We start from the raw sequence: 13,934 nt of genomic DNA, 5'->3' as shown, positions 1-13,934 counted from the left end.
TTTGTAGTGCGCCACCAGGAAGAGGCTCCGGGAGAGAAAATGCGATTCAAAACGGGAAAAAGAAAAAACAAAATGAAAGAAGGTGAAAGAAGCTGAAAAGGAAAAAACACAGCAGCAACAAATATATATTTATATTCAGTACGCGATGTATTTTGGAAGTTGCCCCTCTTTTCCTGGCAGCGTTGCCTCTGGTTAAGAGGGGGAAGCGTTTATGTTTTTATTAATGTGAATTCTCCCCGTCTTGTACACCGAGGCTTTGCGGGAAGCGTCTCATTGCGCTACGCCCATGCCTCTTGTCCCCTATCCCACACGCGCGGGAACTTTCCAGGCGCGGAGGCGAGGCTGGGAGCGGTCATGCCATGAGCATCTCATTGCCCACGTCCCTTTCTTCCCCCCCCCTCTTTGGATCACTCTTGTCGAGCCTTTTTTTTTTTAGTTCTCCCTCTGGCTGCCGCTTTTCTTCCGACAGCGGTTGGAACTAGCGGAGGCAAACGAAGGAAGCGGGGTGCCCCGGGCTGTGAGGAGAGTGTAGTACAGCTTGGTGTCGGATGTCGGCGGCGGTTCCACTGGCAGGGAGGATTGCCAAGAACCGCCAGCTGAAGTTGCTGGCCGCCCAAAGTCGTCACTTGACCTCCCGTTTTGGCGACATCTTTGGCGATGCGCGCGTTCGCACGAGTCGGCGCAATGATCGCCACTTCGAAGGTACTGTCTGCTACCCTCTGAGTGGCTCCTGCACGCTTCGTCTGGCCTCGGAGATGGCGGGGAGTGCCGCGGAGGCCGCGGAGCGTGTACGCGGAGCCGCACTAGCCCTGTTTTCCTCCAAGGCTGACTTACGTCACATGCTGCAGGCGGTGGATTCGGACGTGTTTGTGGAGCTCAACGCGACGCTTCGCAGCATGGACGCCAAGGCGGTGATTCACCTGGCGCGGGTAAACGACCGTGCGGCGGACCAGTTCGTGGTGACGGTGACCGCGGAACTTCCACTGAACGACGAAGACGCGGCCACCGAAGTTGGCGCGCGAAGGAGCCACGAATATGACATCGTGAGTGATATTGCCATTGGCCGCGGCAGCGGACGCTGCCCGCGCGACGCGATGAAGCGGGGGTTTGCCGCGTCACTGGCAGAGCTTGATGACCACGCCGTAGCGGAGCATCGCGGGAGGGAGGAGGAGGCTTGGCGTTACTTGCAAAGCGTCCAACGTGACGAACTGCAGCATGACTGGGAGTCGGTGGGCCTGTCAGCATTTCTCGCAAACTCGTTAAATGTCGCGGGTTCAGGTGCAGTGAAGTGGCTGCCGCTTCCTGGCGAGACTGAGACGGTGCGGGTTGCAGTTTTGTCGAGGATCAAGTCCCAGTCGTTGACGCTCACCGCCGGCGACGCCGCAGGCAACGCAACCCTGCTGACGCTGCCGCTTCCCTCGCCACCGTTGGCCTTTCAACGAGTTCTGGTGGGAGATGACGAAGGCTCCGCACGGCTGCTGTACGCCTCGGCGCTGGCGTGGCCAGCGAGGTGGGTTGTGAGCTCGGTCCTCATGCAGCTCTGCACTGTCTTGAACGCGGGCGTGCGTGGCGCCGAGGTACTTCCGTGCGGCTTGCGCGGCGCCACGCTGACCTCGCAGGAGACGTCATTTTTGTCGCTCCGGTCCTTTGTGGAGGCGCACGGCACGCTCCCTGTCAGGCCTGTGCCCTACTCCCTCGAACGCTGCCTCTTCGTCGTGAACACTCGTCTGGCCGCCTGCTTTGCGAGCCAAAATGAGGGAGTGCAGCTCGGCGGGAGCGGGATGCCGCGCATTTGCCTGGGGGTTGCTCCCACCGAGGCAAAGCCGTTGGGGCAGGGGCCCCGGTTGCGGCTGGAGGTGAAGCCCACGGAGGGCGGGGCGGACACGCAGGCCTATCGAACGTTTGTAGCCGCAGTGTTGCGTGCGGCGAACGCGGCGACCCGGCGAGGGAGGCCGGCAGCGAAGCTGCATCCAGCTCCGGCCGTCAACGCCGGTTTACTGGGGCGCCTCTGGGGGCTTCTCGCGACAATGGAGGCGCTGGCGGGGACGCAGCGTGCTGCTTGCATGCGTGAAATTTCTCTTTGGTCCCCGGCCGAGATGCCTTTTAGTGCGCATGAGCGGCAGAGTAGGCAACAGCTGTTGGGTTTCGTTGCTCAACTCTTCGCTGCCGACGCGCAGGTTGTGGAGGCCGCCTCGGGTGCAGGGAGTCTCCCCAACGTCTTAACTCTCTCCTCGCCGTCGCTGGAGGTTCAGTCACTGCCGTTGTGCCACGTTCTTGAGGCCCCCGACGTGACATGCAGGGGCCTCCTGCACGACGTCGCGCCCGACGTTGCTGAGGTGGGGTACGCTGCGCGGGACATCGACCCACGGAGAACGGTGGAGGCGGCAACCGAGCAGCGGGAGCTGCAGCAGGCTTCCTACTACTGTCCCGATCTGCTTCTTATGATTCAAGAGATTCGGCTTGAGCTGCGCTTGTCGCAGCGGTCGTTTCCAACGCTGGAGTTCTTTCAGAAGGCCGTTCACGACGTCCCGCAGCGGGTGCAGGAGCTTGCGATGGGGGTCTACGGCGACGTGCCCGTCTACACCCGTGTTGTGGCGCACTGGGGCCCCAACCTGCGCGTGGAGGTGGAAAGCGATATGCAATCGGTGACGGACAATAACGGCGTCTACTGTTTCCTCTCGCCCCAACACAACCATAGCGGGCCTCTGCGGTTGCTTTTGTCCGTTGTCTGCGCCATGTACGGGCGCGTCTTCCCTCATCGCACGACATTTCCGCTTATTGCGCTCAACTCCCCCACCCGGCGTCGTTCGATTGACTTTTTGCTGTACTCCTGGTTCATGGCTTCCCCCCAGATCCGCTGTTTTGAGATTGGCACACGCACCGCACGGTTGACGGCGGCCACGGCTGCCATGGCGAGGCAGCGCTCGGACGCCGCGGAGTTGGCCCTCTCAGGCTCCGTGAGCAACTACATCATACGCGCCATGCTTTTCTACGACTTTTGTGGGCAGCGTGTGCTCTTCGCCGAGACGCACGCCGCCACCCTCTGGAGGGCAGTGAGGCACGTCAACGAGCTGGCCGTCTCACTCAACGTCCCCGAGCAGGACGCTTTCCCGCCGCCGGTGAGGCTGCAGCGTGACTCTCGCGGGTTCAATATTACGCCGGGCGGCTTTGACTCGGAGGCTGGACTTCTGCTGAGGGCGCTGGTGGGCGCAACACGCTCCAATGCGCGTGTGTGTTTCGTGCGCACCAATGACGCTGCCGCCACTTGGCTGGAGGGCACGGTGGAGGTGCAGGTGCCGCTCCGGCAAATTCGCTGCGCCGCCTCTGTGACAAGGGCAAGGGGCGTGATCCCGACCCTTGTGGCGGCGTGCCATGAGGCGCTACGGGTCGCTGCCGGTGAGGAGGCAGCCGGGGCCGCTCTTCGGTCCGCACAGGACGCCGGGCCCCTCATTCCGCGCGACAACTTTCCGCACTTTTCGGCTCGCTTCTACACCCCCGTCAACCTCCTGGGCGAGGTGTTGCAGGGCGTGGCCGGCAAGTACCACTGCACCTACACGATTGACTCCCACACACGGGAGGTGGTTTGCCTGCTGCACGTGGCCGCACTGGCAGGGTACGGCAACGCCGCGCCTGAGCGAGTGCCGTTTCCACTTGGCCTTGGCCGAGGCCGCAACAAGCGAATCGCCTGGGCCACAGCCGCCGCACAGGCCTTACGGACAAACTTTCCTAGCGTTTTGCAGCAGGTGGAGCGTCACAAGCAACTTTGCGAGCTTCTGCACCGCCCCGACGACTTGTGGCGGCTGGGCTGCTGTGAGGGGTTCACATTCGCCGTGGCGCGGAACATGGACGCTCTGAGTGGCGGCGGCGGCTACAAGTGCACTGTTGTGCCTCAAAACCCTTTCCAATTGCAGGAGGTGAATGCGACGGCGGCGACCTCTGATGCGGACCCGCCGAAGGTCCTCCTTGAGCACTGTGCGGATCGAGGCGTGGATGCCTACCTTACCGCCGCTGACGCCTTGCTGGATCGCCTGCGGCAGCAGCGACAGGACCCCACTAGCGTTGCCGTGGCAGATGACGCCTTCACCTTGTGGGACCCCACCGCCAACTACGGCAAGAGCGCGTGGCACGCCTGCTGCGGGGCGTTGGGCGTTGCGTTTGACGGCAGAGTCTCCTTGCGCTTTGAGGGCGGGCGTGGAGATGCGTGGGATCGCGAAAGCGAGGCGCCGCTGCGGGTGCAACTCGTGGTGCGCACTTGGAGCCCCGCCGACAAGCGCGTGCTTGAGACGCCACTCCACACGCTCCACGAGCGACGCATAATAGAATACAGTTGCCTTGCGGGATTGAATGAGGAGGGAGGGCCGTCAGCGGAGCACCTGCTTTTTGCCTCGACCCGGCTGCTGGCGGAGGCCACTAGTAAGTACGCGGACGAGCACACCAGAAAGTCGCTGGGGCGGCTGCTAAGGCTTCTGCGGCGACTGAGGGAGGAGGAGCAGTGCTGCGTGCGCCTGAGCGCAAAGCGCCGTTTGGAGTCATGCGCAGAGTTGACGCTCGGTTGCCAGTGCCGCGTGGTGGTTCGCCAGCTGGCCTGCGGTATGGTGGCCGCCGAGCTGGGTATGTGGCTGCCGGGGCAGAGCCGCACCTCACGCGTCCCTGTGGTGCTCTCAGCCTGCAAGGAGCCTACTACGACGAAGGCGCTAAAGCGCCTCGAGGACAAAGTGCGGCGTGTAGTGGACTCCCTCTGGGCCACCATGCTGCGGCCGTGTGCTCGCTGATTGCTGCGGGTTTGCCCCTCCGCGCTTTCTTCCTCGGCGGCGGCGGCAGCGGCCTCACCCCGGACATTTTATGCACTTCTTTTATTCGTTCCCTTCCTCCTTCTTGTTGCACTCGCGTGTCTTCTCTGCACCTCATCTGCTTCCTTACGTGTTTCCATTGCCCCCCCCCCCCTCCTAAAGCCTCCCTCCGCACCCTTGTCCCCGCTTGCTGCGTCACACACGTGGCCGACCCCCCCCCCCCCCCCCTTTTTTTTTTTGCCTCCAAGGCGAACGAGGAGGAGTGCGTAGGCACCGCAGGCAGCCGCGAGGCCCAATGAGCACGGCCCGGACCACCGGCGGCTCTTCTGTATTCACCGTGTTGTACGCCCCGACCAGCGGCAGTGCCCGGCAGCGACGGCGGTGGCTGTGCGGCAGGATGTACGTCGGGTTCGACCGGACGACGTTGGTGGACGACGAAAGTCACAAGGCGGTGTGTGTTGCGTCGGGCACGGGGATCCGCCCCAACGCGGGGTACGCAATGATGCAGGCGGCGGGTAACGGGGCGGAGTGGCAGTCGGGGACGGAGCTGGCGCTGCCGCGGTACGCCGTGCAGATTGAGGAGGTGATGCATCTCCACCTTCTGCCGTATGCGGCGTGGGACGGCAGCGACGCGGGGGAAGGGGCAGGGCCGGAGCAGGCGGGCGCAGCGTGGACGGTGACGTTGGAAAAAGGGAAAGGGAACGTGCCGCCCTCATCAAGGCGTTCGTCGCATGAACTTCTGCGGCAGCTTGAGAATGCGTATCCGCACTTCTACGCTTGAGGGCGTCCCTGCCTTTCCGGTTTGCTCCGCGTTTGCTTTCTTCGGCTTTCGGGGCGACGGATGGTGCTGGCGGGGGACTTGTGTCTTCTTCACATGCATGCCCACAGAGAAAGGGAGGGACGAGGCTTGCTGCCTCCACGGAGTAGACTCCCGCATGCCTCAGTCGCTCGCCTGTTTCTCTTCGGAGCTCGTCTTCATCTCTCCTCTCTCTCTCTCACACACACGCACTCTTTCTCTCTTTATTGTGAGTATTGCTCTTGCGCTTTTTTTCTTTCTTCTTTTCATTGCGTGTGTGCCGCAGCGGTAGTTCAGAGACTTGCGTCCACGCAGCATAGATGCACTCCTTCACCACCAGCCACGCCTCCCTCGCCAGGAGCCCCACGGAGGACGCCGTTCCGTCCTATGTGCTCTACAGCCCACAGGGCTCCAAGCCGCTCGCCGGGCTGCATGTGGAGGGGGGATCTATCGGTCGGTACTACGACAAGGAAACCAGGTCGCAGCTGATTCGCGCCTCGCCCTCCGCCCACATCTCATTTCTGCGCAACACCTCGTCGCGTGCGGGAGGCGCCAGCAGCATTAGTAGTAGCAGCGGTGGGAGTGGTGGGGGTTTATCGGCCGCATCGCAGCGTGTGGTGGTCTTGCAGATTTGTTGCGAAGAGTCTGCACGCACCGTCTTTTCCCTCACGGTGGAGCTGACGCTGCAGGACAAGTTGGGCCGTCATCGGCTTGTGTTTAGCAGCACCTTCCAGAGGCTGCAGCGGTGTGCGCAGCATGTGAAGGTGCCGCTGCGCTGCTTTGCCGCGGGTGTGTGGACAAACATCGTCCTCGACGTGCCGCAGATTCATGCGGCGTTGTTCTCCAACTCAGGCGGCCGCCTCTCCACGGCGGAGCTGGTGAAGTCGCGCAAGCTGCTCTCTGTCACCCTCAGCTGCAGCAACGTCTGCCGCATACGGCGGGTGCTTGGCATGCCGCAGCTCCCCCCCTCACACGGGGACGCGGCAGCGGCGGAGTGGCCCCTGTCGCTGCGGCTGCCGCCGGAGGTGCCTGTGAATTTCTGGGTTATTCGCACCTGCGAGGAGGCGTTTCTGCAGCAGGGGATTCCGCCACAGGCCCCCCACCACCGCCTTGAGGCCGCCGCGTCTGAGCCCCGCGACCCTCCGCAGTGCCCCGTCCCCGGCGTGCCGCTTCACTCCTCTGCCGCTGCGTCGGACGCCGACGTCGACGCGGGCGCGTCGCTTGACAGCAGCGGCGGCAGCGGCGGAGGCACGCGCGGGGTTCCGGCGGCTGCGGCGGTGAGACGCGGCCGCCTCGCCGCCCTCCCCACGAAAGGTTGCCAGACCGGCGAACGCCAACTGACACGGCCGAGTGGGACGCGCGAGGCGGCAACGCTGGCGGGGGTGACCCCTCGCACGACGCCGACGCGCGACGCAAGCGTGCAAACACCCACCCCGCCGCCGCTTCGGGTGGCTGGGACGGGCGCGTTCGGCGTCGTGCGAGACTCCGCAGCTCGGCGCCCAACGAAGGTGGCGGACCCCAGTGACATGAGCCGCGCCTTCTTTGATGAGGCGGCGGCGGATGAGTCGCGGCCAGCGTTAGCCGGCCGTGGTAGCAACGGCAGGGCCGCCACGGCGTCGACGGCCGCGGCAGAGGCCTCGCCGGCGCGCTGCCACGGCTCCCCGGAACGGCGAGAGAAGACTGAGGCGGTGGACGCGCCCGCTGCGCCCCCCCCGGACGCTGCGCTGGGCGACGCTTGGGGAACGCCGCCCGAGGCGCAGGCGCAGGCGCCGTCGGTGGCCAACTATGCGAAGACGCTGGATTTGATGCGGGAACGCGTGAAGTGCATTCAGGCGTTGATTCGTGAGAGCGCAAACAACCACGACGACGACGACGACGACGACGACGTGTGCCGCGCCGACGGATACGCGCTCTCCGGCGACGCCCGCTGTGCCACCGGCGGGGGCAGCAGCAACCACAGCCGCGGCGGGAGTTCACGGACGTACTCGTCGGGCGAAGTCCTGCGGTTACTCCGCTGCGGTGGCAAAGCGCAACCGCAGCAGCAGCAGCGGCAGGAGGTGCGGGAGGAACAGCAACGGGGGCTTTGCTCGTCACCGCGTCTTGCAACACCCCAGAGACAGAGTGTGGAGGAGCTGGGGGGTTGCACTCCCGTGCGCCACACGCAGACCCCTCGCGGCGGTCTGCGCAGCACTGCTGCTGCGGGAGTCGCCCACGTGTGCGCCGCCAACCCCAGCGGAGAAGAGCTGCGTGGGGGCGCTGCAGACGACGAGGAGGACGAGGAGGACGAGGGTTTTACGGTAAACGTCTGCATGTCAGAGGAACACGGGCGTCCGGCTGTTGTGGTGCCTGGGGATTTGAGTGCGCTTTGCCAAAAGCCACCCGTTCCTCCCTCGCGTCCGCAGCCACGCGAGGTAGACCGGCTTTGTTTTGACTCCCTTTCTTCCGAGAAGGGGCTGCAGGAGCTCGCGCCGCAGTGGGCCTTCTGCGGGGCAACGCCGCTGGCGCAGAGCGACAGCCTGGCGCTCTCCGAGCCCTCGTCTCTCCACAACGCCGGGCCCACGACCCCTGCGGCCGCCGTCACGCCCGTGGAGCAGGCATGGCCGGCGCGTGCCAGGCCTCAGCGTGGCCGACTCGGTGAGCATGCCGTGGGTGCGTTCGCCAACATGGAGGCCTTGCAGACCCGCGCAACCGCGGCGAGCAATTCGCCCCGCCCCTCGCCGCTGCCGTGCCGCAGCGCGGAAGAGCTGGAGAGTAACATCAGCGCGGCAGACTACAGGCGGCCGCCGATTACCAGTGCCGGCGGTCTGGGCGTGTCTGCGGCGAATACTGGTCGTTTTATAAGTGTGGATAGCAACTGTGGCGGTGATGAGGAGAGGAATAACGAGGAGGAGGAGGCGCGTCCGCCGTTGCGCGTACTCTCGCTCCCGCCGAAATCGCCTTCGCGACCGCGGCCGCGGCAGCCGCAGCAGGAGCTACAGCAGTCGGCATCACGGGGAGACCCTTCCACTGCATTCGTCTTCCTGCCCTCGCCTTCGTCTTCCGGGACGCGCAACGGACGAGGCGCGCGCCGCGACGGCCCGAGGGAGGACGTTGCCGTAGAGAGTGGCAATGCTTCTCGGAGCACCGTCAGGCCTCAGTCACGCGCCTCTGCACCTCTTGGCAAGCCGCCAGAGAACGTGGACGAGAATCCGCAACCGTTTGAGGATGGGGGCGGTCCGTTAGTGTTTGACCCCCTCCTGCGCTGTTGCCTGGACTTGCGGTCTAATACCTACGTGGTGGCGACAAGGCCCCCGCGAACAGGCACGGCCTAAGCCCAGGAGAAGAAGGAAAGCGGAAAAAACTCCTTGTTCTGCAATGTTTGCTTATTCTTCTGCAGTTATTTCATGTCTTTGTTTTTGTTTTTGAAGCATTTTGGTGAAAAAAAAAGATGTGGGGGCGGTCGGGGCCCGATGGACGGCGGGGCGCTTCGCTGGGCCGCCACGTTTCCTTTTGTGCGCCCCAGCGTGCGCGTTGCCAGCGGCGGGGCGTTGGAGCGCGGCGGGGCCGGTTGCCGCCAAACGCCTCTGTGGGCGTGCGGGTTTGTTGGCGCATGCGCGGCGGGCGCGTCTAAGCTGGCTGCCGCCTTCGCCTGTTGTTCCTTCGCCTTGCGGGAGTAGAGGGGGCGGAGGGCCCCGTCCGGTAGCATAGCGATTTTTTTTTTTTATGTTGTGGTGTTGGCTGCCACGCACCCACAGTCACTCATATCGCCGCAACGGACATCAACACCGCCCCAGCTGCGCTTGCGCGTTCCTCCCATCGGTTCTGACGCGAAGCGTTTCATCTTGCCGGTGCACCTCATGGTTTGCATTGTGTCTTTGTTTCTTTTTCTTTTCGTGATCATTGTGTGCGTGTGCGGCCGCTCGTAGACCCACCCCTCTCCCTCTTTGTGTGCCGGAGTACCCATACGTATACATATATATATATATATATATTTATATTTCTATCTGTCTATGCAAAGAGCAACGAGAAAAAAGAAAAAACAACAACTTTCTCCCAATATTCTCTTGTCTCCGCGTGGGTGCAGCACGCCAAGCCACTTTGCAGGCAGGGCGGCGGCGCACTTGCGTCGCCCCCTCAGTTAGCCGGCACGGCGAAGATGGGCTGCGTTGCTTCCACCGCCCTCCCTGTCCTTCTCTTCTGCTGTATTTTGCTTGGTGGGGGTGGGCGGCAGGGGTAGCGTCGAGATGCCTGCGGAGACAACGGCGCCGCGGGGGCCGCTTCCTGCGGCCGTCATCCAGCAGGCCTTGCGGCAGCAGCAGTGTGCCACGAACACCGGCGCCGACGCGCCTCATGAGGCGGCCCCGCCGCCACCTGCCGTGCCTCTCCGCGTCGAGGTGGAGACGCGGCAGGGGTACGTCTACCAAGGCAAGCTGCTCTCGCTGGACGACGAGTACAACGTCGGCCTGGCGGAGGCAACCTCGTGGCGCGAGCGCCTCTGTGACGTTGAGCGTGCTCTGCTGGCGGCGGGAGGGTTTCCCGCGCCCCCCGCCAGCCCCGCGACACGCCACCGCTACTTGGGCTCCGTCTTTATTCGCAGCAGCAACCTGCTGATGGTGCGGTTTCTGCAGAGCGACGAGCCCGCCGCGAGAGGGGGGCGGGGGAGTAGTCACGGGACTGCCGGCTTGAAGTCCGCCTTCAAGGCCGTGGCGTCGCAGGTTAAGCGGCAGATTAACATGGAGCGGCAAAAGAACCGCACGGAGCGACGGAGGCGCCTTAAGCTGGCGCCGAAGACTGTGCCGACTGTGCCGACTGAGGCGGCTAAGGCGGGGGACGGCGTGCGCGCCAGAGGGGACCGGAAGACCGATTCAAAGAGGAGAAAAGGGGCAAAAGCTGCTTCGTGAGGCGGTTGGCATTCGGTTTTCGTGCTCCTCTCTCGTTGTTGTTGTTTTGTGTCGCGTCCTCGCCGTCACTCTTTGGGCGGGTGTGCTGCGTGGATGTGTTGTGTGCCTCCCCTGTGTTATATCCTCCTTTTGGTGGGGTGCCTGCGTGCGCCACGGACGCTCCTGCGTGCTGCCGCACCAACGGGTATATGTTACTGGCACGTTTTTTTCTTTTTCTTTTTCTCCCCTCCTTCCCTCCGTGTTTGTTTGCTTGTTTCGCCTTCCCGCCCTTTGCGGGGAGGGGCAGAAGGAACGGCGGCGCCTTGCGTCTGCGTTTCTGCGCGCGTGCCGAGAAGACGCCGGAGGACGAAAGTTCCAACAGCAACAACAGAACCGAAGGCTGAGTGAAGAAAAGAGGAAGTTTTGGCGAAGGAAAAAGTAAACAAAAAAAAAAGGTCCTTTCAAATTATTTTGGGTGGATCCTCCTCGTTGGAGCAGGCGTACATGCTGCCGGCCGGCGACGGCGACGGGTGCTCTCTGGTGGTGTTTGTTTGCTCCGTCGCGGGGCCTCGCAGAGAGCAAAAGTAACCGTGTGCGTGTGTGTGTGCGGGGCCGCTCTGCGATGGCGGCTCACGCCCTGCTGCAGGTGGCTGAGAAGAACCTCGTCTGCAACGTCTGCTACGCGCTGCTTCGCTCCCCGGTGGTGTTTTCCTGCGGCCACGTCTTTTGCAAGAGGTGCGCCGAGCGCTCGATTGAGGAGCGGCCGCGCTGCCCGCTCTGCAACCACGCCGTGGCGAGTCGGCGGGCGATCGCCCCGCTGCCGACCCTCGCGCGGCTCATGGTTTTGGTGCACGACGTGGCCAAGACGCTACGGCTGAGGCGGGCGGCGCAGCTTTCCGCCGCTGCCGCCGCTGCCGCCGCCGCCGCCGCCGGCAACAGTCCACCGCCGCGGCTGACGGAGAGCCTTGCGCCGGGCGACGCGGCGGTGGACGACTTCTCCCTGACGGCGGTCGTCAGGGACCGGCTCGCGTCGGCGTCCACCGTGAGCGGCGGAGGCGGACTGTTGCCGGCGCGGACGCCGAGCCTGCACCGCGGCGGGAGTGTGGCGGCGACGCAGTCCCTGCGCGCCTCCCCGCCGCCTGCGCCGATGCCGGCCGGCGGCTTTGTGGGGTGCGACGAGACCGAGACGCAGCGCATGTCCTCGCGGAGCCCCACGGCGAGCTCTTCTTCGAGCGCCTCGCGGCGCTCTTACCGCCAGTGTGTGGCGGTGCGTCGCGACGGCGGGGGCCCCGCGGCGGCGGGGGCCTACGAGCACGTCGGCTGCTGCGCGCTGTGCGGGCTGGACATCGCGGACCGTGCGCAGGTGCGCCGCTTCCTGCGGCAGCTGCTCCGCGCGGACCCCACCTGCGACCACCTGCGCCTCCGGCAGCTGAACGAGGTGATGCTGAGCGACTTTCTCGGCCCCATGTGGGATCTGCGCCTCGCCACGCGAGGCCGGGAGCATGCGGCACGCGGGATGGGGCGAAAGCGCGGCCGCAGTTCGTCCGCTTCGCCCCCGTCATCCTCCTCCACGCTCCTGGTGCACCAGGCGTGCCTCGAGTGGTGCGTGCTGCACCGCCGCGTGCGGGACGCCGCCACTCTGAAGCTGGCGCTTACGGGCACGCAGCAGCAGCAGCTAGAGGGTTCCTCTTGTGCCTCTGCCTGCGCCTTTTGCGCGGCCCGCGGGCGGTGCCTGGTTGTCTGCGGAAGCTGCCAGCGGAGGGCCTATCACTACTCCTGCGCGCTGCTGACTGGCGCCGGCGTGTGCAACATTTCGGCTGAAACCATGTCTCTGGTATGTGCGACGTGTCTGCGGAAACGCGAGGAACGGCAGGCAGAGGAGGAGGAGGAGGAGGCTGAGGCGGGGTTGATGTTATGGTAGCGCCGGGGGCGGTGATACACACGTATGCCCGCAAGTATCTGTTTGCGTGTATATATATATATATTTTATCATCATCTCTCGATTTCTCCACTTCTCTCCGCGTTATTTCTGTGCCCCTCGCCGCTGCTGCCGCGGCTTCATTGCACGCCCTTTCGTTAAGGAGCCCCTGTGATTGCTTTGGTCTCTCTCTCTCTCTGTGTGTGTGTGGGCTCGCTTTGTTTCTTTATTTTATTTTATTTTTATTTTTCCCCCGTCCCCCACCCCTCCGTTCGCGGGATATTTTCTGCGCCTTGGCGCTCGCACCGCCCTTCGCACGCGCGCAGGAAGAACTCAGCCTCAGCAAGCAACGAACAAGAAGTAGCAGACCACACAGCAGCCGCGGTTACTGGCGCACGTGCGGGGAGGAGCACGCATCACACACACACACACACACACACAGACACTACACGACCGTGCAGTCATGTCGCTCTCCGGCGAGGAGGCGCTGCCGCAGAACCCCATGATGGGCCCCGGCTCGGCGACGGCCGACCAGACGAGTATTGTCTCTGGCGGGAAGCACGGCGGCAAGGCGGCCGCGGCGCGGGGGAAGGGGAAGGGCAAAGGCAAAGGGAAGCGCGGCGGCAAGACCGGCGGCAAGGCGGGGAAGCGCGACAAGATGTCTCGTGCGGCGCGCGCCGACCTCAACTTCCCGGTTGGCCGCATCCACTCCCGGCTGAAGGACGGGCTGAACCGCAAGCAGCGCTGCGGCGCCTCCGCCGCCATCTACTGCGCCGCGCTGCTGGAGTACCTCACGTCGGAGGTGATTGAGCTCGCGGGGGCGGCGGCGAAGGCGCAGAAGACGGAGCGGATCAAGCCGCGCCACCTGCTGCTGGCGATCCGCGGGGACGAGGAGCTGAACCAGATAGTGAACGCCACCATCGCCCGCGGAGGGGTGGTGCCGTTCGTGCACAAGAGCCTGGAGAAGAAGATCATCAAGAAATCCAAGCGGGCCGGATGAGGGGGGCGAAGAGGGGAGGAGGAATACACGAGGCGGCTCTTCCCCCCCTCCACGCACACACCCAACTGCAGGAAGAGAAAAAAAAACACTAGATGAAAAACCAAAGCAACCAAAGCAGGTACAAGACGGAAAACAAAGCAAAGCAGAAGCCAACAAAACCAGCGGCAGGAAAGAAGAAAAGAGAGATAGAGCGAGAGGGAGAGGCGACGGTGACCGTTTCGGGCCACCGCAGGCGTTGGGAGGGGCCGGGGCGGAAGTGCGTGTGTGCGTGCATGTGTGGGCAAAGGCAGAGCGCGCCACGACACGGGACAGAGGCAACAAGGGTCGGCCACCGCAGCTCCTTCACCACCGCTGCCGCCGCCATGGGTTTTTCCCGGCGGCCCTCGTCTCTGCCCTTCTGCCGCACGATAGAGTTATGTATTCCGCACCCTTTTTCCTTTTTTTTTATCTTTTTTACTCCCGCCCCCCTCGTGCCCGCTGGGTCTTCTCTGCGCGGCGGGAGGCGGAACAGTTTTGAACGGAGGAACGATAGATGAAGGCGCAGGGAAACGCGAAGGGGGGAGGGTGGTGG

The 13,934-nt window shown here is 64.0% G+C and overlaps 6 protein-coding genes across 6 annotated transcripts, besides 8 other annotated features; all 6 read left to right on the top strand.

Moving 5' to 3' along the window:
- Positions 1-48: 48 nt before the first annotated feature.
- Positions 49-107: a microsatellite.
- Positions 108-548: 441 nt separating this feature from the next.
- Positions 549-4,772, top strand: Tco025E_04098 (uncharacterized protein; the record flags this gene model as incomplete). Its single annotated transcript, XM_029371010.1, has 1 exon — positions 549-4,772. One exon carries the CDS (start codon positions 549-551, stop codon positions 4,770-4,772), a length of 4,224 nt encoding a protein of 1,407 aa, XP_029228886.1.
- A 34-nt stretch (positions 4,773-4,806) lies between these two features.
- Positions 4,807-4,825: a microsatellite.
- A 176-nt stretch (positions 4,826-5,001) lies between these two features.
- Positions 5,002-5,018: a microsatellite.
- Positions 5,019-5,085: 67 nt separating this feature from the next.
- Tco025E_04097 (uncharacterized protein) lies at positions 5,086-5,571 on the top strand (the record flags this gene model as incomplete). Its single annotated transcript, XM_029371009.1, has 1 exon — positions 5,086-5,571. The coding sequence occupies one exon, from the start codon at positions 5,086-5,088 to the stop codon at positions 5,569-5,571; it is 486 nt and encodes a 161-aa protein (XP_029228885.1).
- A 187-nt stretch (positions 5,572-5,758) lies between these two features.
- Positions 5,759-5,810: a sequence feature (GA-rich).
- A 96-nt stretch (positions 5,811-5,906) lies between these two features.
- Tco025E_04096 (uncharacterized protein) lies at positions 5,907-8,897 on the top strand (the record flags this gene model as incomplete). The annotated part of the gene is made up of 1 exon (XM_029371008.1): positions 5,907-8,897. The coding sequence occupies one exon, from the start codon at positions 5,907-5,909 to the stop codon at positions 8,895-8,897; it is 2,991 nt and encodes a 996-aa protein (XP_029228884.1).
- A 635-nt stretch (positions 8,898-9,532) lies between these two features.
- Positions 9,533-9,577: a microsatellite.
- Positions 9,578-9,809: 232 nt separating this feature from the next.
- Tco025E_04095 (uncharacterized protein) lies at positions 9,810-10,466 on the top strand (the record flags this gene model as incomplete). The annotated part of the gene is made up of 1 exon (XM_029371007.1): positions 9,810-10,466. The coding sequence occupies one exon, from the start codon at positions 9,810-9,812 to the stop codon at positions 10,464-10,466; it is 657 nt and encodes a 218-aa protein (XP_029228883.1).
- A 601-nt stretch (positions 10,467-11,067) lies between these two features.
- Tco025E_04094 (uncharacterized protein) lies at positions 11,068-12,366 on the top strand (the record flags this gene model as incomplete). Its single annotated transcript, XM_029371006.1, has 1 exon — positions 11,068-12,366. One exon carries the CDS (start codon positions 11,068-11,070, stop codon positions 12,364-12,366), a length of 1,299 nt encoding a protein of 432 aa, XP_029228882.1.
- Positions 12,367-12,580: 214 nt separating this feature from the next.
- Positions 12,581-12,613: a sequence feature (A-rich).
- A 167-nt stretch (positions 12,614-12,780) lies between these two features.
- Positions 12,781-12,814: a microsatellite.
- A 12-nt stretch (positions 12,815-12,826) lies between these two features.
- Tco025E_04093 (histone H2A) lies at positions 12,827-13,363 on the top strand (the record flags this gene model as incomplete). Its single annotated transcript, XM_029371005.1, has 1 exon — positions 12,827-13,363. The coding sequence occupies one exon, from the start codon at positions 12,827-12,829 to the stop codon at positions 13,361-13,363; it is 537 nt and encodes a 178-aa protein (XP_029228881.1).
- Positions 13,364-13,460: 97 nt separating this feature from the next.
- Positions 13,461-13,520: a microsatellite.
- Between the last annotated feature and the right edge of the window lie 414 nt (positions 13,521-13,934).

Source organism: Trypanosoma conorhini (genome assembly GCF_003719485.1).
Source record: "Trypanosoma conorhini strain 025E chromosome Unknown Tco_14.4_contig_00201, whole genome shotgun sequence".
NCBI lineage: Eukaryota > Euglenozoa > Kinetoplastea > Trypanosomatida > Trypanosomatidae > Trypanosoma > Trypanosoma conorhini.
Note: the sequence above shows the minus strand (reverse complement) of the source record. Positions and strands in the feature narration are given on the sequence as shown.